The following is a 27,725-nucleotide window of genomic DNA, read 5'->3' on the forward strand; positions in this document are numbered from 1 at the left end:
CAATTAAATTATTATTGATTATAGGTTCCCTGTTGTGCTATCAAATTCTAAGTCTTATTCTTTCATTTGTTCTAGGTTGTCGACATACATCTGTGAACAAAACAGAACACAGATCCCTGCCCTCATGGAGCTAATATCTCAGTGGGAAAGATGGGTAATAACCAAGGCATTGTAAGTAAAAGGGTGGTATATTTAAAGGTGTTAAGTGCTATGGAAGAAGAGTTTCTGGATGAGAACTTAGGGTATTATCCAGCCTCTTTATCTTCCCTTTGTGTGGCAAAGTAGAAAAGGCATTTGCTTTTGCAAACACTTGAAATCGTGGCTTCTGGAGATGAGCTCTGAGATCCTGAACATTTTTCCTCTCTGAGGCTTAGTTCCCTTATATGTGTAAAATACTAATCTCAAAATTTTGGTGTAAGCACTAGATGAACATAGATCAAATACCTTCTCATCCCTTCCCAGCCACCCACCCTCATCCTATCATTCTGGGGAAGGAAGCTATATGGCACTACCATATTCTCCCTCTCCTGAACACCTAGCATGCTTAGATCAACCCAATGTTCCTGAAAACATTCAAGATGTACTTACTGCATAAACTTGTGGACAAAATAGTGTATGGGCAATTTAAAAGTAAACAGATAAAGCTACTTTTATTCAGAAATGATGTTTTTTAAGTAAGGGTAGGAAATCATCTTTCTTTAATAACTCTTTTTCCCTCTTCCTAATTTAATTCAATTTTTACAGACCCTATTAATAAAGATGTAAGATCTGCTATTCATTGTCTTCCTTATACATAGAAGTAAAATCACAGAAATAATTATTTTATAGGAGGATAAAACATTTATTTAAATGGAAACACTGATCTTTATTTTCATCATGCTGAAGTGTGTGGTTACAATTTCCAATAAAACACTATATATAATAAGCAAAATAAGTTAGTACATTGTAAACTTATGCACAGTTTCATCAATTAACAGTTTAAGAACAAACAAGCCATTTAAGACTTTGGAGCTACATTTAGTAAAAAATTGCAAACACTCAAATCTTATCAACCCCAAGTAAGACAGTAAAGAGCTATTCAAGACTTCTGCAAACCAATTACACAAATACATGTTTATTTTTGGTTACAGTCCCCTGCTATGCACAAGACCATTGGAATGCTGGAACAATTACACATTTTAAAACGGCACAAAGCAAAGCAAGGAGATAACATGCCAGCATTAGAGAAGCTGTCTTGAAAGTGCAAACTGCATTTTCTCTTCCTGAACCACTAGATAAGAACGGGTACCTCAGACGACACGGCAGGGTCATGAGCATGCTTTCTATACCCCACTGGTGGGACATTTACTGGAACCAGGTCTCCATGCCTTTGAAGATACCTCCGGTTTTAAACAGTGAACAGGCTTCAACTAAATATAGTGCAAATCAAATACCAAGGAGCAAAACGACAGAATAGAGACCGTCACAGATTGAATTCCTGTTTCTCTACCTGGCACAACCCACATGGGACACATTGGCACACGGTAACAACAACTTCTATTTAGGTTTTGATATGGAAGGCGGTGCGGCGGAGCGAATGCAGGGCAACCACGCAACAGCCTCTGAGCAAGGCCCCGATGTTATAGACAGGATCCGTTCCCCCTCGCTGAGTACTGAATGCCCACAGAACCGTGGGGACTACTGGGGCAGCCACAGCCAGGAGATCCACCAGGAAGCTGCTGCTCCAGTACTGCCTCACGACGCCCCCGCGAGCCAGTGGGATGACACCATCCAACCTCTCTTCCACGCAGGCTGCAAAATCCAGCTCTCTCATGAGGCGATTTGCATGAACTTCTGCATCCACATTGGCGTACGGGGTCTCCACGGGAGACAAAAGGATGGCTGAGTTTGGATTTCTTGGAGTTAAATCAACCACTAAGGCAGAGAGGGACTCTGGGAAGCTCTCCATCGAGTCTGCTTCAGACTCATCAGGGGACGCCAAGCTCGAGGGACAGGGGTCCTGGAGCTTCTGCAGCACATTCTGAATGAGCTCCGAGATGGCTGGGCTGTAGGGCACCACGTCGGTCTGAACGGCTCGCTCCACCACCACACTGCCCTCCTCCTGACCCATGACCATGGGCAGCAGCTCCAGGACGTTAGCCCCAGGGGTGGAATGCACAAGCTCCAGGTCACCAGATTCTGTGGTGGTGGCTGTCACTATCTCATCAAACAAATCTGTGCCGTCGGCTATGCTATCTCCTACCAGTAGCTCCCTGTCAGCCCCTTCCCCCATGACCTGCTCTTCCAGAGATAACCCATCTGCCATTGTGTCAAGAGGGGGGTTGAGGGTTAAGCTCTTCTCTGGGGAATCACATGGAAAGTCTAGGCACAGTTCGTCCCTCAGAGAGCCACTGTGTGCCATCTCCATGCTCTGAAGGAGAGACTCCAGCTTCTTGTTTTGGATGTTTATGTCCACAAAATATTTCTGAATGCCTTTATCTTTATCAGCCAAGCTACTCCGCATGGTTTCGATGACCTGTTTGAGCTGTTTAATCTCTTTCCTGGCTTCTTTGAGTGCCAACTGGGCCTCTACCCGGTGACACTCCTCCTCAATCCAGTCCTCTCGCATGCGGGCCAGCTGGGACTTAAGCTCCACAATTTCACTTTCCCTAGAGTGCCAAGACAAGCATGGTTAATTAAAAAAAAAACAAAAAGCAAAAAACAAAAAACTTTGAACTGGGCAACAGGCAGTTCTGGCACAGAGCCAAGAGCTCATACTCTTCCACTTGAAATACAGATGTGAAATCAGTTTTCAATGCGGGGAACTCAAGAAAACACAGAAAAACTTGAGAAAACACTCCAGCCTAAACTTAAAGAAGCAGTACATTTTCTCTTTGGCGGAGATTAGCTATGAACTTTCTCTTTACTTGTAAAATGGCTAAAGTAATAATAGTAATCAGAATCAGAATCAAAATAGCTACCACAATTTTTTCTGAGTACTCATTATGGGTCAGATATTGCAGTGTGTTACAAGTCTTATCTTCTACTCAATCCTTAATATTTGAAACTTTATTATTAGAACATCTTAGCATCTGTTAGCCTATCTCCATATCCTACCCTTTCCAAATGTCTATAGTTTGTGGAAGGCCAGTTCACTTTTAATTACCTATCAAAGACAGAAGGTAGACTGATAAGTTTTAGCCTTGCTAAATTGTTCGTATGGTATTCCAATGATAAACATTTTTGAAATCATAAAATGCTACACGTGGCAGGGACTTTACATGCTGACAAGCTGCTTATTCTATCTCCTCTCAGGCAGGATAATATTGAATTCATCCTACACTAAGGAGAATCTATCCTATTTTTCAGATCCTTCACAGGACAACCCTATTTCAAGATCTTGGTATATAAATTCTTTCTTACATATAATTTTTTCATATTCAGTCCTTACATTCTCAGTGGATATGAAGATAGGGTAGTCAGGATCCTCATATATATGAAGAGACATCAATATTGCTTATTTAAGTTTAGGCTAGAATATTTTCCCAAGTTTTGCTGCATTCCCATTCCTTCCTCCCTTGAGTGCTCCAATCCTCCCATGGACTCTGCAAATCACAGATCAAACACTTCCAGACATAAGGTCTGACTAACCCCAGAGGACAGTTTGGGTCTCAAATCTGTTTCAGACAGATGATGAGCCAGATTAATTCGGAAGATGAAAAATGTCCCTTCCTCACAGTCTGCACCCTTATCTGCCCACAGTTTTAGCAACCAAGGTCATTGAGTTTTCTCTATGTCTTTGTGGCAGCAGAAGAGGAGGTTTGGGCTGATCAGGTAGCCCAGACTCTTAGAGAATGCACATGCCACCCTCACCCTGAGCTCACAGCTACCCTGGTCAGAGCTTTCCTGGTCTGTTCCAAAATGTTCCAGGGGAAAATCATCAAGCAGAAAAACTGGCCTGCTGCCCAGATCAAAAGTCTTCTCCCTCAGATAAGATCTCTTAAGCATGGGCTTTTTTTTTTCAACCTTAACACTTGGCCAAGAACAATGAGCCCCTTCCTTCGGCACAGAAATAGCATGCAGGAATCACAATGCACACAGATATCCATTCGTGCACGGATATAAACAGGGCTTAATTGGTCCACGGTTGTGACCCATTCTGCTGGAAGTATGGGATTGTTCCCGCACGTGTTTTTGCCATTTAAAAATAGTCATGCACATGCCCAATTATTTCACATCAAAGCTGTATACACTGCAAAACAACAACAACAACAACAAAAAAACAAAAAACGACAATAACAACAAAATCAAAGGATCCCCTCTAACCTACGGGCCTCCCTGAACTCCTGAAACAGCCATATCACACAGAGTTATGAAATGACTCTTTTCAGAGGCTGACTTTAAAAATTTGACCAAAATTGAATACAATCATTTTTTCTTTTCTATCTTTCTATAGTTTGGGTTCATATTTCATTTTATGGAGAAAGAAGTTGTCCTACACCCCCCCGTGCAAGGAAGGCAGATTCACCTTTCATGGAGTCGGCGCTCAGATTCCTTCAGCTTGGTTTTGAGGTGTCTCACTGTCACCTCTTTCTGCTGCAGTGGAGTCAAATACTGCTCTGGGTTTGGGGGTCTGACACCATGATTTTCACCGCAAGACATGTACCTTCCAGAACGCCTGAAACAATCCAAGTAATGAAGTGTTACTTTTTGCCGTTTCCTTTTCTATAAAAAGAAGAGTAACACAGAGTGTTATCAACTGAATGTTTGTGTCTCTCCAGAATTCATATGTTGAAATTCTTACCCCAATATGATGGTATTAGGTGGTGACGACTTTGGGAATTAGCCCATAAAGGTGAAGCCTTCATAAATGGGATTAATGCTCTTATAAAAGGAACCCCAGAGAGCTTTCTAGCTTTCTTTTGCCACCCTGTGAGGATACACTAAAAGGTCAGCAGTCTGCAGCCCGGAAGACAGCCCTTCCCAGATCCAGACCTTGTTGGCACTCTGATCTCAGACCTAAACCTACAGTATGTAGCCCATGGTTCTCGAAAGATTTGGACCAACATCTAGAGTACTTTGTTATAGCCACCCACATTGACCCAGACATTGCTAACAGCTTGAGAAGGAATGGTAGCTGTGTGCTGGGGTCTTAAACCTCAATAATGGGTGACCTCACTTCAGAAGGTGAGCTGTAATAGAATTGCCAATCTTAGGACTGTTAATTAGTTTGAAGATTGAAGGGGGTATTGGTGTATTTATGGAGAGAATAGGGACCGTGGAGGAGGAGAATTTTCTATGGCTTAGGAATGTTCTCATACAAAGTAATGCACCATTGTCCAGGTGCCTGAGCTGTCAGTTCAGAGTAACATGGAGCACAATGGGTGAGGGTCAGGGGATGGGCCTGGGCAGAAGAGAAGGAAGCCAGCCAGAGGACCTAACTTTCTGCACAGTGTGCCACTGCCTAAAGATCCTGATGGCTATTTGCTGAATGCAAGTTGTTCTAAAATCAATCCCTGCTGTGAGTATGCCAGTTTGGAGGAAATGGAAAGATCCTTCTTCTGAAGGGAAGGAGTTTCTTCCTCTACTTAACTCTCCCCAGTGTGTTTTGTAAGACAGGCTCAATGTTTTACAAAACAGCCCTTGCTGGAATCTTGGCCCCTCTCAGGCCTGGCTGGGAGCTGGGAATCCCTGCTGTAAGAGAGCTGACTGACGAGAACAGGGATGCCCAGCAGGAAGAAGGCCGAAGGAGGAGGGCGGCCAGCAACTTCCCTGACTCTGGACCCAGTCCCAGCCACTGTGCTGCCAGCTCCCTGAGCACCTGCCTGCCTCCAAGATGACCTGTGTCCATGCCCACCATCCAGTCCTCGTGTCGTGGCCTCTTTGGAAATGCAGTTCCTTCTTTCTGCTCCACACTCCCTACAACCTCATATGAATTAACTTGTTGCTTGCTCTTCAGACCTCAATTCCATTTCACTTTCTCAGGGAGGCCTCCCCTGATCGCTCCAGACTGAGTTGGACACTCTCCCCACCTTTCACACACCCCTGTAGCAACAGGTGCCTACAGAATCATCTTAAGTTGTTTTTGTCTGTTTGTTTGAGATGGAGTCTTGCTCTGTTGCCCAGGCTGGAGTTCAGTGGCATGGTCTCGGTTCACTGGAACCTCTGCCTCCCAGGTTCAAGCAATTCTCCTGCCTCAGCCTCCTGCTGCCTCTGTGGCATTTTCTCTCCCTATTCAGGAACTGCTTAGATTGCTGTGCCTTGTTAGAAATTGTGGCTTGTGCTCTTTCTGCAGCAGCCCTTGAGGAATGAGTCAAATGTGGGAAAGAAAAATGCAGTGTCTTGTAGAATCAGGCAAGGGATCAAGAGTTGTATAACTTTTTTTTTTTCTTTTTTAAAGAAAAGCTTACCAAGTAGGACAAACTAAGATGCATGAATTAGGTGAGCAGGACTCACCTCATGATGGGGCTACAGTCGCTTCCTTTGTAGGAGCCTGAGTTGCTACTGCTTGGGGAAGAAGGTGCATAACTGGGATGGATATTGACAGGGCTCAGCTGATTCCTGCACAGCATGGACAGAAGGTCCTTTTCCCGCGGGGATGATGGGCTGCTGCCAGGCTTGTGCGACGAAGCTCCATTACTCCGCCCATGAGGACCTCGACTGGGAGAAAAGCATGAAAAATGTTAAAATTCTTGGGGCTACAGATGCCCAAGGGCTAATGTCTTACTCCTTAAATCTAAGGAAATCCAATTTATAGAGCTGAAAGGGGCAATACAATTATTCGTGTAGACTGTCCTTAGGAGTGGCCTTCTTCCCACCTGCCTGGTATTTTCTCTCCTTGTGTCATCAGCACAAGCAACCTCTCCCTCTGTTGTTCTTTCAAATAGTTTCTGACCATAAAGCTTGTTTTGGATTACACCCAATAGCCTGCTAAGAACATACACAATGTAGAATATTGATTTAGCTCAGGTTTATTTTGGAGGCTGTTTTCAAGAAGTGGTTTTTGTTCTAGTCCACCTAATGCGGTTCATTTGGAGGATGGGGGAAGGTGGTAGCCCATAAAGGAGGAGGAGAAAACAGGGCAGATAAACAGAGCACATATAAATGCATCATCGGTAATTTAGATTAGTTAAAATTTTTTTTCATTTTTTTCTAGCCCCAATGACTTAAGACAACCTTTGTCATTTAATTGCTGAAATACTGTAACAGCCCCATCTTGGTTCTCCTGCCTCTTGCCTCGCTCCCTCCAGTAGAAGGTTGGCTTGTGGCTGGAGTGGCCTTTCAAAACGGAATCTGATTCACTATCCTCCTCAAAGCCTTGCGATGGTTCCCCACTGCCTCCAGAACAAAGGCCAGCCTCCTTAAGATGGCTCACAAAGTCCAATCCCACTACTCCATCCAACCCCATCCTCCACCACTCCTCCCTTCTCCCTCTGTACTACAGCATTCCAAATCACCTACAGTTTCCTGAAGGATCCATTCTTGACCATCCTTAGGTTTTTGAACTCATAATCTCCTCTGCTTAGAATGTTCGCCTGCTCCCTTCTCTAAGCCCCTGGATACCAAGATACTTCCTACTTTGAGACTGATGGGAACCTACTCTAAAAAGCCTTCTCTATATTCTTCCTTCCCTAGGCCAGTGTAGGTGCACTCCTTAATGCTCCCTAAAACTCTGTGCAAACTTCTACCATTGGACTTATCACATGGCGTCACAACTGCATACTTATTTGTCCTTCCTGCTAGGCTAGGGCAACCTTGAGGGCAGAAACAGCCTGTTCTTTCTATCCTCCTACTTTTGATACATGGTAAGTGTTCCCTAAAGGACTGCTGAATAAATGAACCAGGTGTGAGTCATTGGCACTGCCACTTAGTAGGAACTTAGGCAAATGAGCCACTTAACATGGGGATCAAAACACACACACATGCACACACACGCCCCTTTCCTACCTTCCTCACAGAACTGATGTCAAAATCAAATCAAAGAATGCATGTGAGTACATTCCACAAGCTATTAAGGGTAACTCAAATGTAGAGTATTATTAGAGGATAAACTTGTTCAAACTTCACCATTAATCCTGACAGAGATTTGACACCCACTAGTGCAAGGAAGCATCTTGAGAATGTCGAAACTACTTAAACAGGATAAAGTTCTATGTCAGGAATATTACTTGATGGCAAAAAAAGAGAAAACAAGATAGCTTTCATATAGTAGTACTGCTTTCTGACAATCCTTTCTTTGCAATTTTAATTACAGCTGTATCCAACTGACATCTTAATGAGAAATGTGTGTAAATGTGAATGCAAGTGTGCGTGTGGGTATACTTGGCTTCAAAACCATGATTACTTATTTACAATCAAATATAATTTCAACTGTCAACCTTGCAAATCATACATAAATAAAATGTAACCAAGTTCTAAAGTTAAAGTTATTTCCTTTTGAAATCATCCAAATGAACGCCGCTCTTCTCTTCGTGAGAAGAGGACACTTTATACGGAACAGATGGGCTGATGGCTTTGTGACAAAACCAACTTCAGCAGCCCATGGTAGAAAGCACTTCATGAGTAGCTGAAAGGAACATGTACCCTGGTGTGCATTTTCTTTTCCATGCTTCACTTCTAAGTCTGGCATCAACCAGACTATTTCTTAATCTGATTATGAGAAATATGGAGGATTAGCCATTACATGTTAGGCGGGAATGTAAAGAGCTGTCCCATATTTTGACCTGGGGAATTTTATTACGAGTTAACTTCCACTGAGGACCTTCTGTGACCCTAGCGCTGTTTCAGATGCTTTCTGAATATTGATCAGGAAATAAATTATCAGACAGTTTGTAAGAGCTAACTTTTTAAAAAGAAGCAACATGCTTAAAAATATCAGTTCTCTTTATTTAGTAGTTCAAATGCTAACATATATAGGTGCAAACTCATTATAGGCATTGATAGGAAACATTTTCAAAGGAGACACTGAGATTCCATGTTTGTCATGGCCATGAACTGTCAAACCCAATGCTGTCCTCTTCAGCCCATCCCAGATCCTTCGGTCTGGTGGACAAGAAAAACACAGTCCACAAAGAGGAAAGAAAATTCTGCTGACCCTGAACCCTTGTACAAACCTGAATACATAACTAGAAGGTCAGAGACAGAGGAGTGAAGACGAAACCTCATGAGTGACTCAGGTGGATTTTGATTCCCTGACCATGGCTCTGGACTTCAGGTAATATCATTATCATTATCATCATCATCATCATCATCATCATCATCATCATCATCATCACCATCATCACCATGATCTAGGGTTGAACTGTGTCACCCCCTGCAAATTGATACGTTGAAGCCCTAACTCCCAGTACCACAGAATAACGGGGCTTTAAAAAAGTGATTAAGTTAAAATGAGGCAGTTAGGGTGGGCCCTAATCCAGTTTAACTGGTGTCCTTATACAAAGAAGGAATTTGAACAGACATAAGCAGAAGGAAGATGATGTAGAGACACAGGGAGAAGATGGCCACTACAAGCCAAGGAGAGGAGCCTCAGAAGAAGCCAACCCTGCAGACATCTTGGTATCAGACTTCCCTTTTCCAGAACTGTGAGTAAATACATTTCTGTTGTTTAGGCCATCCAGTCTATGGTACTGGGTTATGCAGCCCTAGCAGACTAATAATCACTACCACCATGATTACCACCATAACCACCACCAGCAGCAGCAGCAGCAACAGCAACAGTACCATGTCTCTTAGTATTACTTTCACCCCTACTGACGAAAACCACCTTTTACCAACACTTTCACTAAGTTCTGGGCATCATGTCAAGCACTCACACATATCATCTCATTTAACTCAGTGAAGTAAGATGCTATTATTATCCCATATCCCAAAACAGGAAACTGAGGCTTGGGGTCACACACCTGATAAATAATGGAGGCTAACCTCAATCCCAGGTCTGTCTGACTCCAAATCCTAAGGGGTTTCTTTTTCTGTCTAATTTTTATCTTCCAAACAGATTCATGTTTTAGTTTAAGAAAGATAATTCCTTAGAAATGTCAGCAGAGTTGCCCTTCTATGAGACAAGATAATCTATAAGCCTTTAAAGTTTTTGTTTTAAAAATAACTTGTCAAAAATATTCTCACCAACTCCACCTGTTCCTCACATTTCCCACTGATTGACCAATCTTCCTGTTAGGCTTCCCTCAGGGAGCTAATTCTCCACAGAGAAAATTCATTCACTACATGGGGAAGCAGCCAATTGAAAGGATCACAAGCTACTACAGTTTGGCAGAGATACCCAGCTACTCTAGAGGAGCCGCCCCCCCCTACGCATGGCCCTCCAGAACACAGAATTTATGTGAAATTCCTGAGATAGTCCATGACCAAAATCTACTGATGGTACTCTGTGCCTGGGTGAGATTCTTTTATTTATTTATTTATTTATTTATTTATTTATTTATTTATTTGAAACAGTCTTGTTCTGTTGCCCAGGTCTGGAGTGCAGTGGTGCGATCTTGATTCACTGCAACCTCTGCCTCTCAGGTTCAAGCAATTCTCCTGCTTCAACTTTCTGAGTAGCTGGGATAACAGGCACCCACCTACATGCCCGGCTAATTTTTTTTTTTTTTGTATTTTTAGTAGAGACAGGGTTTCACCATATTAGCCAGGCTGGTCTTGAACTCCTGAACTCAATTGATCCACCTGCCTCGGCCTCCTAAAAGTGCTGGGATTATAGGCGTGAGCCACTGCGCACAGCTGAGATTTTTAAAAACTGAGGATAATAGATAGAGCGCTGCCATTTTCAATTTTCCGTCTATTAATTTTTGTTAAACCTTTGAAGTCTATTATTGCTTGGCTATAACAGATACTAATATAAGCATTCATCTGATTTGCATATAATTATATTTGGCTATTTTATGTTTAATATATCAAATTTTGACCATGAATTCTAGACTAGAATATTTTCTCTTAGTCACTCTGTATTACTGACACAACCTTGGAATTTAACCACAAACACAAATTCCTTTGAAATATTTAAGTTGGCTTCATCTACAGGCCTTCCTTTTTTATCTTTTTGCTTTTCTATATTGTTTGATACTTTGTTCCATGTGTATGTCATAACTTCTTGAATGGGTTATATAAATGGTTTATTCTCAGAGCAAGCCACATCTGATTTACACAGAATGTTTACATTCATGTCCTATAATCCCAGAGGCACTTTATTGCCAAAATGGCGGTGGTGGGTGGGGGCTGGGGATAGAGCAATTGTGCTTTATTACTGTGGACTTCATTCTTTTGTTACAGGTTTGTCTGGCTTCAGCTGTATTTTTAATGATAAAACTGTGCCCTGGGGGTCTCAGGTTGCCTTATAAACATCTGCTAAATCTTCAGCTCACCCAAGAGAAATAGAAAATATTTGCTTGCTGAGTCCCGGAAAGGCAGGCTTTTGGAAACTAAATAGATTTTCTCCAGGAAGAGACCTTAAAAAGTCACACAGTCCAACTGTCTTTTGGACACCGTGGCCCAGGAGAATCAAGTGATGTGACAAAGTCGGAAGCCAGATCCCCTCACGTTCTGTGGCTCCCTCCATAACTTTCTTTAAGTCTCTGCTCAGAGCTCAGTTCATCACTGAGGTATCCTAGGACCCACCAAGCTAAAATACACCACAAACCACATTACTGTCTATCTCCTTCCCCTGAGTATTTTAAAAAATAATTATATTATTTTTCAATTTATTGTCCTTCTTGTCCTACTACGATGAATATAATTTTGTGGAGTTTTGTTTCCTCATAGTAGATGCTCAATAAATACTTGTTAAATGAGTAAACAAAGCCACTGGTGGCAAGCACAGAATCCTGGGGCTTACAGTCCCTCCCACTGAATGTGCATAGTGGCTCCCATGTCTCATAGTCCTCTCTACCAATTCAAATAACATCAATGGAGAGCATTGGTTGATGCTTGCTATGCTCCATGCTCTGACTCAGCATTTTACTTTTATTAACTTGTTTAATCCCAACAATAAACCCTCTGAGGTGGGTAGGTCTGTTTCACAGATAAGGTAAACAAGGCATGGAGTGGTTAAACAACTTGCTCAGAGCCGCACAGCCTGGAGTTGGTGGTGCTGGCATTTGAGCCAAGGCAGCCTGGCTTCAGAGCCCACACACCCAGCTAGTGTGCTCTATGGGGTGGCCACCATGCCTATGAACTTTCCTACACTTTCTTCACTCCTTCCCCAGGTAAATGCTGGGAGTGGTCAGGGAGTAGCTGCTTCCTTCACAGAGGTGAAAAATGGAAGTCCAGCTAGAAGAAAAAAAGGTGAAGTCAGAGGCTTCACAGCTAAGAGACTCATAGATTCACGGAGGGGAGGTAGGAGGGAAGTGGGAGACCACTAGCTTCCTATGCAGATGAGTACACAGGTGAGTGAGGGAAAGAGAGAAGGGACAGAAGGAGGAGTGGGCATAGAGTCAAGGGCTGGATGGGAGACAGCCATGGATGGACGAACACAGCTGAGCCATGTGACCACAGTTGGCAAGGCAGGAAAAACTACCAATTTAAAATCACCGTAAAAAAACAAAACAAAAAGCCTCACTGAATAATACAATATGAATGGACAGTAATCCGGGTGGTTCTGTGGATGCATAGGTGCAGGTGAGTCACCTGTGTAAAGCGTCTTAATTACAGAGCAGGAGTTGGTGCCTACTTGCGTGAAGAAGAAGACCGCTTGCTTCCCGCAGTCGACATATGGACCTCAGGAGCAGAAATGCTGCCTGTGCTGCTCGAGGAGCTAAAATCAGCTTCACTACCTGAAAAACAACAGGGGAGAGAGAAGCGTGAGGGAAAGGAAACCGGAGAACACACTGGCCAGTTCCCTGCCTTCCAGGTCCCTGCTCCCTGCGTTTGCACACTATTGGCAAGTGCCAAGATTCCAGAGCTTCCAGGCTCACAGCGTTTTCCTGAAAGCAGTCAAGAGAAGGCCCAGCACAAGGACATCATTTCATAAACACAGCTAAGATGCACAGTAAGGTTGGTTTCATAAAGAGGCCAGTCTTTCTGCAGACACTGTCAACAGTGACCCAAGTGCGTCAAGAAATGCACTGTTCTCCCGTATGTGAGGCTCTCACTCCACAACAATGGGCTCACCCTACTTCAAGCAAAAGAAAAATAAAATACTTATCAGTCCAAGAGTAGTTTTTCCAAGAGAGTTTATCTTTGGACTTCTGTAGTCAGCTACTCATACTTCAATTTGGCACGTTAGGTTTGGAGACAGTTAACCAGTGAGAGGCAGTCAGGAAAGAGCAAAGCCTGGGCTCCCAGACTGCTGCACTGGCACTATCTGAGGACTGACTTTCTCTGACTGTAGTTTTGGTTTTTCTTTAAAGAATAGATCCTTAACAGAAAAGCAGAAATTTAACAGTGATAGAACCTGTAAATTACACTGCAATTTGGAATTTTAGCTTCAGGGTGGGATTACAAGTAGCGATGTTCATTAGTTTGCAAAGATCACATGATACTTTGAGTACAGACTACAGGTGGGTGTGTAATTATAATATAAACATGCTGTGCAGTAAAATAATTTATATAAATTCATTCTAACAAAAATATGTAGTTCTGAAAGAGTAATAATGGAAACTTTCCCATACACTGCCTGGGGAAGTGAGGAGAGGTCGAAGAGGCAAGCTAGAACAATGAGAAGAAGAAAAATAATTTTTTAAAAACGTGAAGTACCATGTGCTTTTGAAAAATAAGTCTAGGTATACAGTTTAATTTGACCTTGTTGCTCAACCCCTACAAGACAATTTGTGCCTTTTATGGTCTAGAACCCAGAGCCAGCTCACATTTCTGAGCTGAAGAAAATATGAATAGCTTAAATCCTTGATTTTCTAACAAGCAGTGAACAATAATTATCATAATAATGACTATTTTTTGAGTGTTTACTAGGTCCCAGGTCCTGTTCACGATGCTTTCTATGCTATTTATTATTTAATATTGACATCTTTGTAAAATAGACATTAATCTCACTATTTTACTATTGAGAAAACTGAAGCTGTTTGCCTGAAGCTTATAGGTGATGATGAATCCTGTCCAGGACCAAATCTTCATGCTACTTCTCCCATACTATGTTTTGTCCTCAGAAAGGCAGTAGGAAGAAGCAGGGGAACAGGAGAAGTTCTTAAAGAAACTATACATTACCATCTCCCTAAAAGGCTAACATGAACCACAGGTACAAGATGTGGCCAGACTCTGGCCTACTAAGGAACAGATTTCTCTTTCTGATGGCCTCTATTAGTTTTGCTAGAGAGGAAGGTAGGTAATCACAAGGCAGAGAGAAAAAAAAAAAATCCTTCCCCTGGTTTCCAGGAGCTTTCAGGAACTCCAGCCTCTAGGAAGTCCAGGACTCTACGAAAGAGACCAAGAATGACCCATTAGCCAAATGACAGCAGTGACTCCCGGCTCCCAGTAGAATTCTGGGAAGATTAGCATGGCAGTTTATCAGAACTGAGACCAGCTATTCCTTCTGGATTGCAGAGACTTTGTCTAATGATGTAATGAGCTCCTAGAAGCTCCCCAAACTTAATCAGTTGACTCTAAGGAATGCACTGGTTAAACTGTAGTAGTTTACAATCTGAAGGATTCATGACTGGTAATGCAGTCCAGCAGCATGAGATTCCTGACAGCCTAACTCAACCAGCTTTGTTTGCTAGTAAATTGTCAGGTTGGTTATTAAATGATAAAGGTAGGCAATTTTCAAAAATAGATCCTGCAGTTGCAGCCATCAGGTTTAAGATATTATTTTCTAATGTGAAATTATTACTCTGAAAAACACTCGGCTTTCATTCCTTTCACAAAAGCCCATTGATTATAATTGAACTGCTTGCCTGAAAGCAGAAATTCTAGAACAGGAACAGATAATTGCGGAAAATCCATTGTTACCCCATGGTGCTTCTGATCTGTGGTAATTATGTTCTCTGAACTGAAAGGACAACTTTGTTCTATATTTTATTGCTACTGGAACTAAATATATTGACTTTTATGTATTTGCAGGGCCTAAGGTCACTTTGTTTCAGCACTTTCCTCTCTTACCTTCTGTACATCTGAAAGAGATTAGAAGGCACATTTGGGTCCCTGCAGCTGTATTCAGGCCCATTTGAATAGTACGATAGTGAAAAATGTATATACTACTTCACAACTATTTCAGTTCATGAATTTAAAAAACGTAACCTGGTTAATGCAGTGTAAAAATCAGTGAACTCTTTTTGAGGGATACACAGGAAAGCTAAATGTAATACATCATCTGATATACTTTCTTCATGTACTAAGCAAAATAACTAAGAGAAAAGCTGGAGACCTAATCACACCCCCGGCCCCCACCGCCATTTATCTATTAGTTGGCAACAAAGATACAAGGAAGGAGAGGCATTCTTTATTCATTTCCTTTAAACAGTGTATGCAACTAAGGTATTGTTTTCAGTGCTCTTTTGGGTTATTAAAATCACACAGAGTACCTAAACTAAAAACGTAGAAACTCAGCTGGGCATGGTGGCTCACGCTTGTAATCCCAGCAGTTTGGGAGGCCAAGGTGGGTGGATTACCTGAGGTCAGGAGTTCGAAACCAGCCTGGCCAACATGGCGAAACCCTGTCTCCACTAAAAATACAAAAATTAGCTGGGTGTGGTGGTGAGCACCTGTAATCCTAGCTACTTGGGAAGCTGAGGCAGGAGAATTGCTTGAACCAGGGAGTCGGAGGTTGCAGTGAGCCAAGATCATGCCACTGCACTCCAGCCTGGGTGACAGAGCAAGACTCCATCTCAAAAAACAAAACAAAACAAAACAAAAACAAAAACAAAAAACAAAACAAAAAGAAAAAACATAGGACCTCAGCTAGACAGCCTGGATTCAAAGCCTGCCCCTAACCCATATTAGGTGGAAAGTTTTAGCCAAGTTACTTCACTTCTCTGTGTCCCAGTTTCCAAATTGGTTAAATAAAGATGATACTCATAGCACCTGCTTCATGGGTTTCTTGTAAAGAATGAATGTCATCCTCATCAACAGTCTTTGTTCCTCATCAATATTGTTTTCGATCAGCTTCCAGGTTAGTGGAGTGTTAACCCAGGACTGAACAGACAGGATGAATTTGATGACCTTTAAGATAATGCTCTGATGCCAAACGCTTGGTGACTAAGCATCCTGCTGCAGAAGGCACTTTTCCAACTCTCAAGAAGCTATGCCCAGTGGCCTCCAGAAGTTCTGGAAGTTTTTTGTTTTCATAGCACTGCTGAACTCTTTTGAGAGATATTCCTTTTATTTATAACGTTAGGATAATAAGCGTTCTGTGCACGTATGCTAATGCCAGGGAATTAGAAAAGGAAGGAAAAATGAAAACAAAAAGAATACGTGCCCAAACTGATAACTAACTAGACTTATTTTTAAAGCACTGCCTGTAATCTGGTCTCTTAGGACATTATTAATTTTGCCTGTTTTCAAGATATGGAGCAGTCCTCATACATCAGAACATCACAGTATAGAGCAATCCTGAGATCTACTAAGCAGTATTAAGCCATTCTAAAACACTGATTTAAGTAACCCCAAGCCCTCTCTTATCTTTTATCACTGCAAAGCTATCAAATTAATTCAGGTTGGACCACCTCAAATAGAGGCAGTAAATTAAAAAAAAGAAAACCCACCTAGTTCCCACCCCTTCTCTCCCATCCTCCTTCTCCACCCATCCCCCCAAAATACACAAATTTTTAAATTTACAGGTCTCCAGGGAGGAGAAAGGAACCATTTTCACTGAAGCTAAGCACAGCTATTAAGGAGCAGCAGGAGCAATGGACACATGCAATTATAGAAGACACTATTAAAAGAAGCTGCTCTAAAGTACATTCAGTAGAACTGACTCTTAGCTGCTGAGGCTTGGGGGGCCCAGCCAAGGTATCCAAGAAACGCTTCACAGCCTAAACAGGGTTTTTGTTTTAGTTTTTGCAAATTACTTTCCTGAACCCCGTATAGGTATTTATCTCAGAAAGGGAATATTTGGTTAAATGATCAATACATTGATAAGATACATATACAGGTTTTTTTTTTGCATTTGAGAATAAAAGTATTCTTGAAAAGTTGTAAATGTAATTTCCATTTATATCATAGTTTCAGAAAATAGTTTTCTTCATTCTGATTGATGCTTAATTGACAGAGCTGCCATATACTTAAAATAACACACACACACACGTAAACAGCTAAACACAAAAGAAGAGAAGTTCAAACTTATTTAGAAGTGAATAATTTGTATTGATAAGTACAACTATATGAAATGAAACTGCTTATGGGAAAATAGCAAGGTCAAAGACAAATAGATACACTGAAAAAATATTTCCAACACATGATAAAAGGTTAATCTCCTTAATTTACCAAAAGCTCATAAAATTAGGAAAAAAAAAACTAACAGAAAAATGGGCCAAGGACATATTAGGCAGATGACAGAAAAAGAAAAACAAATGGCTGATATTCATGAAAAGCCATATAATCTATCAACGCCACTAAAAATATAAATGAAGGTAAGGAGACTTTTTTCATCTATCTGATAGGCAAAAAAGTCTGATAATACCAGCTCTGTTAAGGGTTTGTGAAAACAGAGTTAGTAAGAGTGTGAATTATGCTACATGCATAAAAAAGAAAACTGTACTGCTAGGAATTTATTCTGCACATAAGGATCCAAAAAGACAACCTAGTCGTCCATCAATAGTGACTGGTTAAATCCGGTGGTATAGCAGCAGCCTAAGAGAATACTCCACCATCGTGAAAAGGAGTGACATGATCCTGGGTGTGTCGAAGTGAAAAGATATCAAACACCTGTTAATAGATGAGAAAAATAAGATGCAGAAAAGTGGGTATTGCAAGTCTGCTTTTTTTTGTAAATAAATCTTTACATAATATGTAACCTGCCATATGCACAGAACATTTTTCTTGAGGGATAAAATGATCTGTTAATAGCGGTGTCTCTTGGGAACAGGAAGTGTGGATATAAAGAGACTCTTATTTTCATTTTATTATCTTTCTGAGCCATTTGGCTTCTCTAACCATGTGCACATTATTCGTATTATAAAATATACATAGGAGTGCACTGATGTATGAACAATCCATTTTTTCCTTTTAAAAAATGTAAATTTTTTAAGGAAAACCTTTTATAATAAGAGTAGTCACATCATATTATGTAGTATTAAAAGAGTTCTGGGGTTGAGACACCTGGGTTTGGATCTTGGCTCCTCTACTTGCTCTCTCTGGTGCCTTGAGGAATGAATTTACCCTCTCTCTGCCTTACCATCCTTATCTATAAAATAGGGATGAGGTTATTAATATTAAGTATTTCTAAAAGATTATGGAAATTCAGGTGAAACATGCAAAGAAATTAGAACAATGCCTGGTATACAGCAAGCCCTTAATAGTACCATTTTAGCTGAAACTACTGGTACAGTGGCCCAAAGGCGAGAAGATGGCTTCTCAAAAAAGGTCTTGATTACATCTATCCCTTAAAAAGACCTATAATAGGAAACGCTTTTTTCTACTCATACATTTTTATAATTACTCTTTACAAAAGGTGGTTTTCCTTTTGCCATTGTTCAGCAAAGAACATGTTTCTGTTTTTTAATTCTCTTTCTGTGTGTGTGTACAACAGGGTGTGTGTGTGTGTGCACAATAGGGTGTTTCCAAAGATCCTGATTCTAAAAGAGACTCCCCATGGATGCCTCCAAAAAGTTCTAGAGTCTCTCATGGTTTAGAACTCTGTCTTCTGAAAGTCCCAGGGGAAATACGAGTAGGTTTACTACAGCTCTCATCTTTGCAGGGCCCAGTCTCCTGAGCTAGGTAGTTTGGAAGGTCTGAGAAAGGGAGGAGGCCTTAAGTAGGCCAAGAGGGTCAGAGGCAACACCACCCAGTTCACTCCTGTACCTTGGGCTGGCTCAGCTACCTGTCTAAGCAGAAATACAGGCAACCCGTCTGCTGAACAAGAAGAGTGAATCAGAGGAATGATAAGCAAAGAGGGTGTAAAGAAACTTCAATAAACAAGAAGTGAAAGTTTCTGACCAGAAGTAGCTATAAAGCCCAGCTCCACCTGTCACTAGTTGTGTATCTTGACCAAGTTTTTTTAACTTATCTAATCCTTACTTATATATGTATACACATACATTTTAAAAGGTTAATTTATTATTTATTTAGCAAAAAGTTATTGAGCACCTGCCATGTGTCAGATCCTGTTTTAAGTGCAAAGATAATGATTCCCATCCCATTGGGTTGCTGTGAAAATGAATTGAGTTAATGCATAGAAAGTGCTTGACACACTCATAAATACGAATCTTAAAATTATTATTAATAATGCAGTGGTTCCTAAACCTAAGTGTGCATGAAGATTATCTGGGAAGTTTAATAATAGTGCAGATTTCTGGGAAACTCTCACAAAAATTCCAGTTCAGAAGATCTGGGAGAAGGGTGGCCCAGGCATCTGCATTTTTGATAATTACTATAGCTGATTGTGCAGCAGGTGGTCCATGAACCATATTGTGAGGAAGAGAGCTCCAAAGGTAAAAAAGTGCCTGGACTTTCTCTCCAAGTCCTGTCAAATTGCAAGAGCTTTCTTCAGTGTGATGTGAACAATGAGTGAGCAGAAATGAAGACAGACAGGCCAGCAAAAGGAAGAGGAAGAAATTCACGTGCAAAGTGCACAGGAGAGAAGAATTTAATTTACAGAATGATCTGTACCCCCACGGCTCTCCAGGAACACTTGCCTGGAGTGAATACATTATCAGAGGACTGGAGGGAAAGACGGAATGTACATAAGGCACAGGTTGTTTGAAACTGGGCCAGTTCCAGCCAAACTCATGTACACAAATGTTGGTTTGCAAAGCTAGTGGGATACTTAACAGTTGGTTCATGGTTCAAAGTCCTCATAATCCTGTTGTAAAAGAGAAGGGGCCAACCAGTGTGCTGTTGAATGTGTCAAATGCCATTCAACAGAGAAATAACATTTCACAATCCAGCATACACTGCATTGGGGTTATTCCATCAGTGCCAACCTGAATTTTCCGTGGCAGACATGCTTCACAGCATCAAAGGAACCACACACAGGCATTCATCATCTCCCACACTGACTCAGCTCAGGAACCACTCCAGTGGCAGGCATGTCCAACGGGCAGCCCTCCCCCAACTGCCTTTCACTCAACAGGCCTGGGAAAGGTTACATCCACCGTGGTCATAAACTTCATCCTAGCTCATTATGTTGGGGACCCAGTAATAACAGAGCAAATCCTCCCTGAAGTATTTTACAGACTTGTACATGTTACTTATCTTTGATTTCTTGTCAAATTTACTGAAGTGAACTGAATTTCTGCCCCTTTAAAAGAACTAGCTGGAAAGCCTGCTGCTTCTATTTAAGGAGAAGCATTTATCCAGTGTTTACCAAAATGAGATGCCTGCCCTCCTGTCTGGCAGGAAAACCTAAATCAGGAAGAGCAGCACTAATGGTGGTGCTGGGTGCGGAGCAGGGGTGTCATTGCAGGAGGCATTCATAGGGGAGGAAGGAGGTGACGAAGGACTGGGAGAGAAAAATGGGGAGTGAGACACCAGGAAAGACAGAAGGTCAGGACAGGGCTAGGATTTAAGTCTATGACTCAGTCCAGAATATAAGGGAGAAGGAAAAGATGAGAATGTTTTGGAGTCACCTCATTCTCCACTCTTCTTCATCTCAGTGAGGTGGAGCTGTCTGCTTGCAATTCTAGACCACAAATGGAATAAAACACCCACTTACTGGGAAACAGATGACATAATTCACAACTTGTTGCCAAGACATCCAGTGGGGCCCTAAAATAATTTTTTTTAAGACTCACTTCTGTACTTAAACATGGCTTTTCTTAATTGACTCTAAGACCTAACAACCTTGACCATTCAACCCCCATCTTCATCCCCACTGTGTGACAACTTCCAGGGCACACCATCTTCTCAACTCACAGGTTCCTTCCTTCCCTTGGCAGTGGCACTCAGAGTGTCAGGAAGGTTGCATCCGTCTCACACGTGGCTCACTCCCTGGATTTTCTCAGTAGCACTGACCTCCACCTCCACTGCATTTAAACAGAGCAGAGTTCTGACACTGGACTCAGCCATGCTCCCCTTCCAATATCTTGACGTGCTTTCACCCTCCTCTCTCTTTCTCACTTGTACTTTTCAGTCTCTATGAAGTTATTTCTCTTTGCCTTTTTAAAAATAATATGGTTTAGTAGTTTCAGTTACTAGCTGTGTGACCTTGGGAAAGACAAGCTCTCTGAGCTTCATTTTTTTCTATGAAAGGAGAATAATAATAGTATCTATTTCATAGAGTTGTTGTAAGGATGATGTAAGATAATATATGTAAAACATGTAAAAATAGTACTGGCACTCAGTAAGCACTTTAAAATTTCACTGTTCTTTTTATTTTTCTTCTTATGATTACCCTCTTTGAACCATATCTAGGTCCCAACACATGTGAGGCCAAAATCTGGAAGAACTTAGAAGAGGGACAAGGAATGAGGTGAGGCTGTTGTGTAGTGTGAGTGGCAAGTAAGGATTCAAAACAAGCATGAAAATAAAAAAAATAAAAGATGGTCCTTGCAGAGGATGGTAAAAATTCTTCTTTTAGATTATAAGTCAGTGAGTAAATCCTCCTTAGCTGTATTGACTGAATATCCCAATTTCACAGGAAGGCCTGCAGCACACTAAACTACAGGGAGCTAATGACCCAGCCCTTCTTATAGGGTCTGTGGCTCACAAATAACACATGGTGAGAGCTGTTATCTCCACATCAGTTCATATTTGTGTGTTCTCCAGCTCTTTGCTAGCATACGTGGGCTGAGACCATAGTCCTGCCTTCAGAGAGAGGCAAATGTCTTAAGAGGGACACAAGTTAGGTGCTAAGAGAGGTCAACAATGGGAAAGACTGTTTCCTGCTGGAAGCATGAAGACTTCATGGAGGAGGCACACTGAACTAGCCAGATTTTGAAGCCATTTACAACAATTCAGGACTGTAGCATGCAGAGCTGTGGAGACAGTACGGTGTGAAGGGAACAGCATAGAGACGGTAATGCTGAAAGAATTAGAAGCAACAGCAGGGAACGAGGCAATAAAGGGAATTTGGAGGCAGGCGAATTAAAAACCTTCCTTAGACACAGGTCCCAGTGGTTGCCACTGGTCAAGTTAAGAGTTGCTCATATTTGACACACAGGTCTTTTTTATTTTCTAAAATTCCCACTTTCACTTCTCTAATAAAATATGCAAACACCTTACTCAGAGAGGTGAAAATGAAAGAAAAGGAAGCACATATTTTTCCTATTCTAGTGATCCTACAGCCACAATTCTGTCTGAAGTGATTCCACTGACAACCCTTAATGGTCTACTGATCCGTGCTCTTCATGATCTCCATTTAGAGGCTGAACCTGCTGACATGTGCGAGGAGAGGAAGTGGCAGGTCAGAGAGTGCCGTACGAAACTAAGTATGGAACTATTTTTCTATATGTGAGTGACATTTCATTATTTTCTCTGTGACCTAGAAAGCTGTTCTCTCAATGTATTTTTTAAAAGAGTCTCAGATACAAAGAACTGGATGAATCACAATTCTTGGTTTTTGACATTCTCTCATCATTGGCCCATGCAAGGCTATCTTTATTTATTTACTGACTGCTCTGTTTAGGTATTTATGTTTTATGTTTAATATAATAAATGAAGAAACCACCAACCCATCACAAAAACTAGAACAGTGACACTAACTTACATGCATCTATGTGGTCTTCCTTTATCTTATCCCCTGTTCACCATTTCCTTGCATTCACTTTTACAAAGAATGATCACATCTATGTATTTTTAAAAGGTAGAATTTGAGGATTTTTGTTTTATTGGTTTTTAACTTTTTAAAATAAATAGGTTATCATGATGTACATAAAATCTTTTGGGACAATTTTCATTCAATATTATATTGTGAAAATTCTCCATGTAGTTGTAGTGCATTCATTTGACTGCTATATAATATTAGAGTGTGTGATTTTTATCCATAATTTATACTTCATTTTCCCGATAATGAGAAAATGAGTTGACTTTATTCCAGTTACTCATTTAGCTAGATTTTCCATTCTGATAAACATGTATTTGCATTTCCAGAGTCTAAGAAGAAAAATCAAGAGGAAATCTACTCTTAATAATATATTCCATAGGCAAAAAGTAATGCTCTGTGGATCACCTGTCCTTACAGATTTGTACTTATACCCTTCTTCCTGTCATTATGAATAATTAAAAGTAGTTATGAAGAGTAAAAGTAAAACTAGAATCTCTGTTTTACCTTATTCCAATTTTAGGGTCCAACATGCCTAAGGTGACCCATTGTCTCATGGTAGCTCCAACCCTGAATAGCCCTCAAAGATCAGGAATTACTTGATGCCCTGTTGAGTCTGGCTTAGGTCACTTCACAACCCTGTACTTAGCCTTGGCAAGGAGATGGGCCCATGAACATGAGAAGCTGACCCAGAGTTGCTGGATTACGCATACAACCTCATCGAGGGAGAAACCTCTTGTCCCAAAATGGGGAGGAAGAGTGATGGGGGAAAGCTTCCCTGACGGTACGTGCTGGTGTTTAATGCAGCCCAGAACTTGTTCCTAATTCCAAGGCCTAATTCCAAGTTGCAAGCGAAGAAAAGATCTTCATTTTAAGGCAAACCCCACTGTTTTGGAGAAGGAGAAGACACCATGTAAGTCTCTATATTAGAGCTGGGTGCAGTGGCTCCTGTCTGTAATCCCAGCACTTTAGGAGGCTGAGATAGGCAGATCAATTGAGCCCAGGGGTTCAAGACCAGCCTGGGTAAAATGGTAAAACCCCATCTCTGAAAAAAAATATATACAAAAACTAGCCAGGCATGCTGGCATGCACTTATAGTCCCACTACTCGGGAGGCTGAGGTGGGAAGATCAATTGAGCCTGGAGGTCGAGGCTGCAGTGAGCCATGAGCATGCCACTGCACTCCAGCCTGGGTGACAGAATAAGGCCCCGTCTCAAAAAAAATTTTTTTGAGTCTATATGAGGAAGTAACTGCTATGCTTTATAAATGTTACAGGCAAAGTAAAAATTTCTATCTTTTGATTTTTATCTAAGCATCTATGTGTTAGAGCTGATGACTTGTCACTTCAAAATGTCTTTGTGAAGTTAAATGTCTGTTGAGCGAGTCAGGCAATTATGGGATAGATTTTAAACCATCCTCAGTGAGTCAGAAACATGTTTCCCAGGTGGTGCTGATGCTGCTGGTTTGGAGCCACTCTTTGAGAGTCACTGTTTCAGAAGAACGAGAAGATGACTAATTTAGGAGCAGAGATGACATTTTGTAAGATTAAATAACTTATGGGTATAGGTGAGACCCAGTAATATAGGTTTTAATAAGCCATCCAGGAATATGGACACTAAAGTTTGAGGACCACTGCCCTAAGACAGGCCTATGCCTGAGATCCCCCAGCAGCTTCCTGAATGGCTGCCTCTGACAAAGTGAGAGCAGCCGGCTTGACTGTAATTTGACATACAGATACACACTGTAGTATATATTTTGGGAACATTTTTACATATTTCACATCCAAAATGAGTGAACTGCTTAATTTACTTGGCATAATACTGAGTGGTACTAACCATGCTGCATGTAATTGACAATATGTTTTTAACAGCTGTGGTTAAGAGCAGGTGCTAGCATCAGCAGATTCAGGGCTCAAATATCCACTCTTTCATTAACGACAGTGTGACCTCAGGCAATCACTTAACCTCTCTACGCCTCAGTTTACTCACTGTAAAAAGGGACTAAAAGAGTACCTATCACATGGAATTTTTGTGAGTATTAAATGCCATAATATGAACTACTATAAGTGCACAGTAAATATTCATCATCATCATCATCATTAGCCTACTTATCCATGTGTTTGGTATGTGTGCTGCTAAGCACTAAATTTTTCTAATAATTCTTGCATATGGGCACTGTAGACTATTTAAGTAATGTGATTTAAGAAGGAAAGGTATTTATTAAGTGACTAAACTCTAAATACAAGTGATAAGTTATAGATGACCTGGTTTCTCTCAGGAATAGTTAGAAATGGCTTGTTATGTTCACACCCTGTTCAAAGTGCCTTACAGGCATTCTCATTGAATCTTCATATCAAGCATATGAAACAGGTAAAATTATTATTCCTATTTCACAGGTGAGGAAAGTAGACAACAGGTAACTTGCTGAAGGTCACACAACCCTTATGTGGGGATCTGAAACATCACAATAAGATTCAAAATATGCCTTAAACACCAGGAAAGTATACCTGCATGGAACTTCAAGACTTGGGGCAATTTTGCCACCCTCACCCCCCATCCCACCCAAAGTGTTTGCTTGCTCTTGCAAGGGGCACACTGAAACCTTTGAAAATACATTTACAAACAGTCTGCAATAAAAAGTCTTAACAAAATCATCACTACTCTATTCTGTATCCCCTACCAGAGAGCAAACAATTAGTGAACACCGACTATACTAGCAAGGAGACTGCCCTTGCACAGTAAACCCTGGGGCTGAGTCATTCATCTACTTTCAACAAAGATGACAGGATTGAATCTTCATTCTTAAGCAAAAAGTTAACATAATAGAAATACATTTTAAAGAAGTGTTGCCATTTGAAACATCAAATAGATAGGGTTTTTTATGGTACAGTCTGAGGACCACCTGCATCAGTATCACCTGGCCTCTTTGTTAAAAATACAGATTCTTGACTCATACTCCAGATCCGCTGATTGAAATTTCTTTAAGTCAGCCTCATAATCCATTTTCACAAATTGCCCAGGTGATCTTCTATGCACAGTAATGTTGTGAAATCACTACAACAAATGCTTCTTGTTTTCAAATCTGTCTGTTTAGTAACTGTGTCATCTGTCTGCTCGTTCCCATCCTGAATGCTCCACCTGAGGCCACCATCATTTCTCACCCAGAATTACTGAAACAGCATCACACTGTGCCCAGCTGCTCCTTGTGGCCCTGAGCAGTTTGTCTTCCACACTACTCCAGAGAAGAAACCTCATTAGGCAATTCCCTTGTTGAAACTCCTCAATGGCACCCTGTATCCATAAAGTCCAAACTCTCTAGCATGATTTACAAACCCTCCATAATCTCTTCAGACTGTCATACTACAACCACTTCGAATGGAACCCTCCATAATCTCTTCAGACTGTCATACCACAACCACTTCGAAGGGAACCATTCACAGTTTCCTGAAGGAGGCACGATAGCCTCTAGACTCCCAGTTTTCACACATGCTGTTCCCTCTAGCTGGATTATTTTCCCGTCCCTCTGGGCTTGGCTAACTACTACCTGTTCTTCAGGTCTCAGTTTAGCCTTGAGCTTTACTTCCTTCAGAAAGGGGATTAGGTGGCCCTCCTTTATCTGACCCCACCCTGAATTTAACAAGTATTTATCACATTGCACTGCGATTGCCCGTTTGCTTTAACATATTTTCCAGTATGCTTGTCAGCTCCTTGAGGGTGTGTTCTTTTGTACCCCAGTGTGTCACGCAGAGTTTAGCACAGAGTAGGTGCTGTCATTTCAAAATGTTATTTCACAGCATTAAAAGTTTCTCCACCATTGGCATTTAGGGATAGCTCTTCTTTCTCCTATTTTGCCCTTTAGGATGGATTGACAGACTGGTGTTATTTCCAATTAGGACAAAAATACTCCCTTCCACTCCTACTTCCAGCCTGTATGCCCAAACCTCTTAAAAGTCAAGTTTTCAGCCCAGGAAACCAGCATGCAAAAACCATGCTAACTGCAAAGACCTCTGTCTTGTTCATCACTGCATCCCCAGAGCCAAGAGCACAGAGCCTGGTTTACAGGAGACTCAGAAGAATATTTAATGAATGAGGGAAGAAAGGTACCAAAAGAACTTACATATATGATTGCAGAAATGGTATCACTAACTTTTGAGAAACTGGAAAGGATGGGAGGTAGCAGATTGGAAATGGGCAAAAAGTCTGCACGTCATGAACATAGAGAAAAGATAAATTCTGAAAATCACAAACTGCTGTTTGGTGTTGATCTCCAGTAAAATTGTAGAGAAAGTCCTTTAATAAGGCAAGAAGGAGCCAGCAAGAGTTCACTGGGTCAGATGTGAAAAACAATCTGCACTTCCTTTTCTGACAGAGTTATCATGGCCACATACATCACATATTTGGAGTTCAGCAGACGTTTAATGCAAACACTTAGGATACTCTTATGAACAAGGTCGACATGTGTGCACTGGGTGATAGCACAGTCCAGTACCCATGGGATGTTGACAAATGGACTGTCTGTCAACCTCCAGGGAAATCTCTAGTAACATATCACCTGGCCCTGGTGTTGTCCATATCCTATTTAACATGCTTTATTAATGACATGAATGAAATCATGGATGGTATGGTGTTGACAGCAGACTCCTGATTACACAAAACCTTGAAGGGATAACTAATGCAACGGATGACAGCATCAGATAATAATGCCACTAGCCACTGTGGACTCAGAGCCTACTCTGTCAAGAACTCTACAGCTGCTATTTCCTTTAATACTTCCTCCCAAAGACATACAAGTAAAGACCAGAAAACCAAAGTTCTGAGTGATGCTGAGACTCACCCCAAATCACAGAGCTAGTAAGCAGCAGAGCTGGCTTGTCTGACATCACTCTGCTTGATCCTTGTGATCAGAATTCACAAAGATCTAAGAACAG

The 27,725-nt window shown here is 41.3% G+C and overlaps 1 protein-coding gene across 8 annotated transcripts in view; it reads right to left on the reverse strand.

Annotated features, from left to right (window-relative positions):
• Positions 1 to 623: 623 nt before the first annotated feature.
• SYBU (syntabulin) overlaps positions 624 to 27,725 on the reverse strand; it is a 73,765-nt gene continuing 46,663 nt past the window's right edge. For 5 of the 8 annotated variants that reach the window (XM_054499887.2, XM_054499886.2, XM_054499891.2 and 2 more), the window contains 4 exons: positions 12,662 to 12,764; positions 6,436 to 6,639; positions 4,508 to 4,657; positions 624 to 2,648 (listed from right to left, as the gene is read on the reverse strand). In XM_054499887.2, the coding sequence (XP_054355862.1) occupies positions 1,541 to 2,648; positions 4,508 to 4,657; positions 6,436 to 6,639; positions 12,662 to 12,764 (1,565 nt within the window). In that variant the 3' untranslated portion in view covers positions 624 to 1,540. The remainder of the gene's footprint in view (positions 2,649 to 4,507; positions 4,658 to 6,435; positions 6,640 to 12,661; positions 12,765 to 27,725) is intronic. The other 3 variants (XM_054499889.1, XM_054499888.1, XM_054499892.1) reach the window with 1 other exon arrangement.

The sequence above is a fragment of the Pongo pygmaeus genome, chromosome 7, assembly GCF_028885625.2.
Source record: "Pongo pygmaeus isolate AG05252 chromosome 7, NHGRI_mPonPyg2-v2.0_pri, whole genome shotgun sequence".
NCBI lineage: Eukaryota > Metazoa > Chordata > Mammalia > Primates > Hominidae > Pongo > Pongo pygmaeus.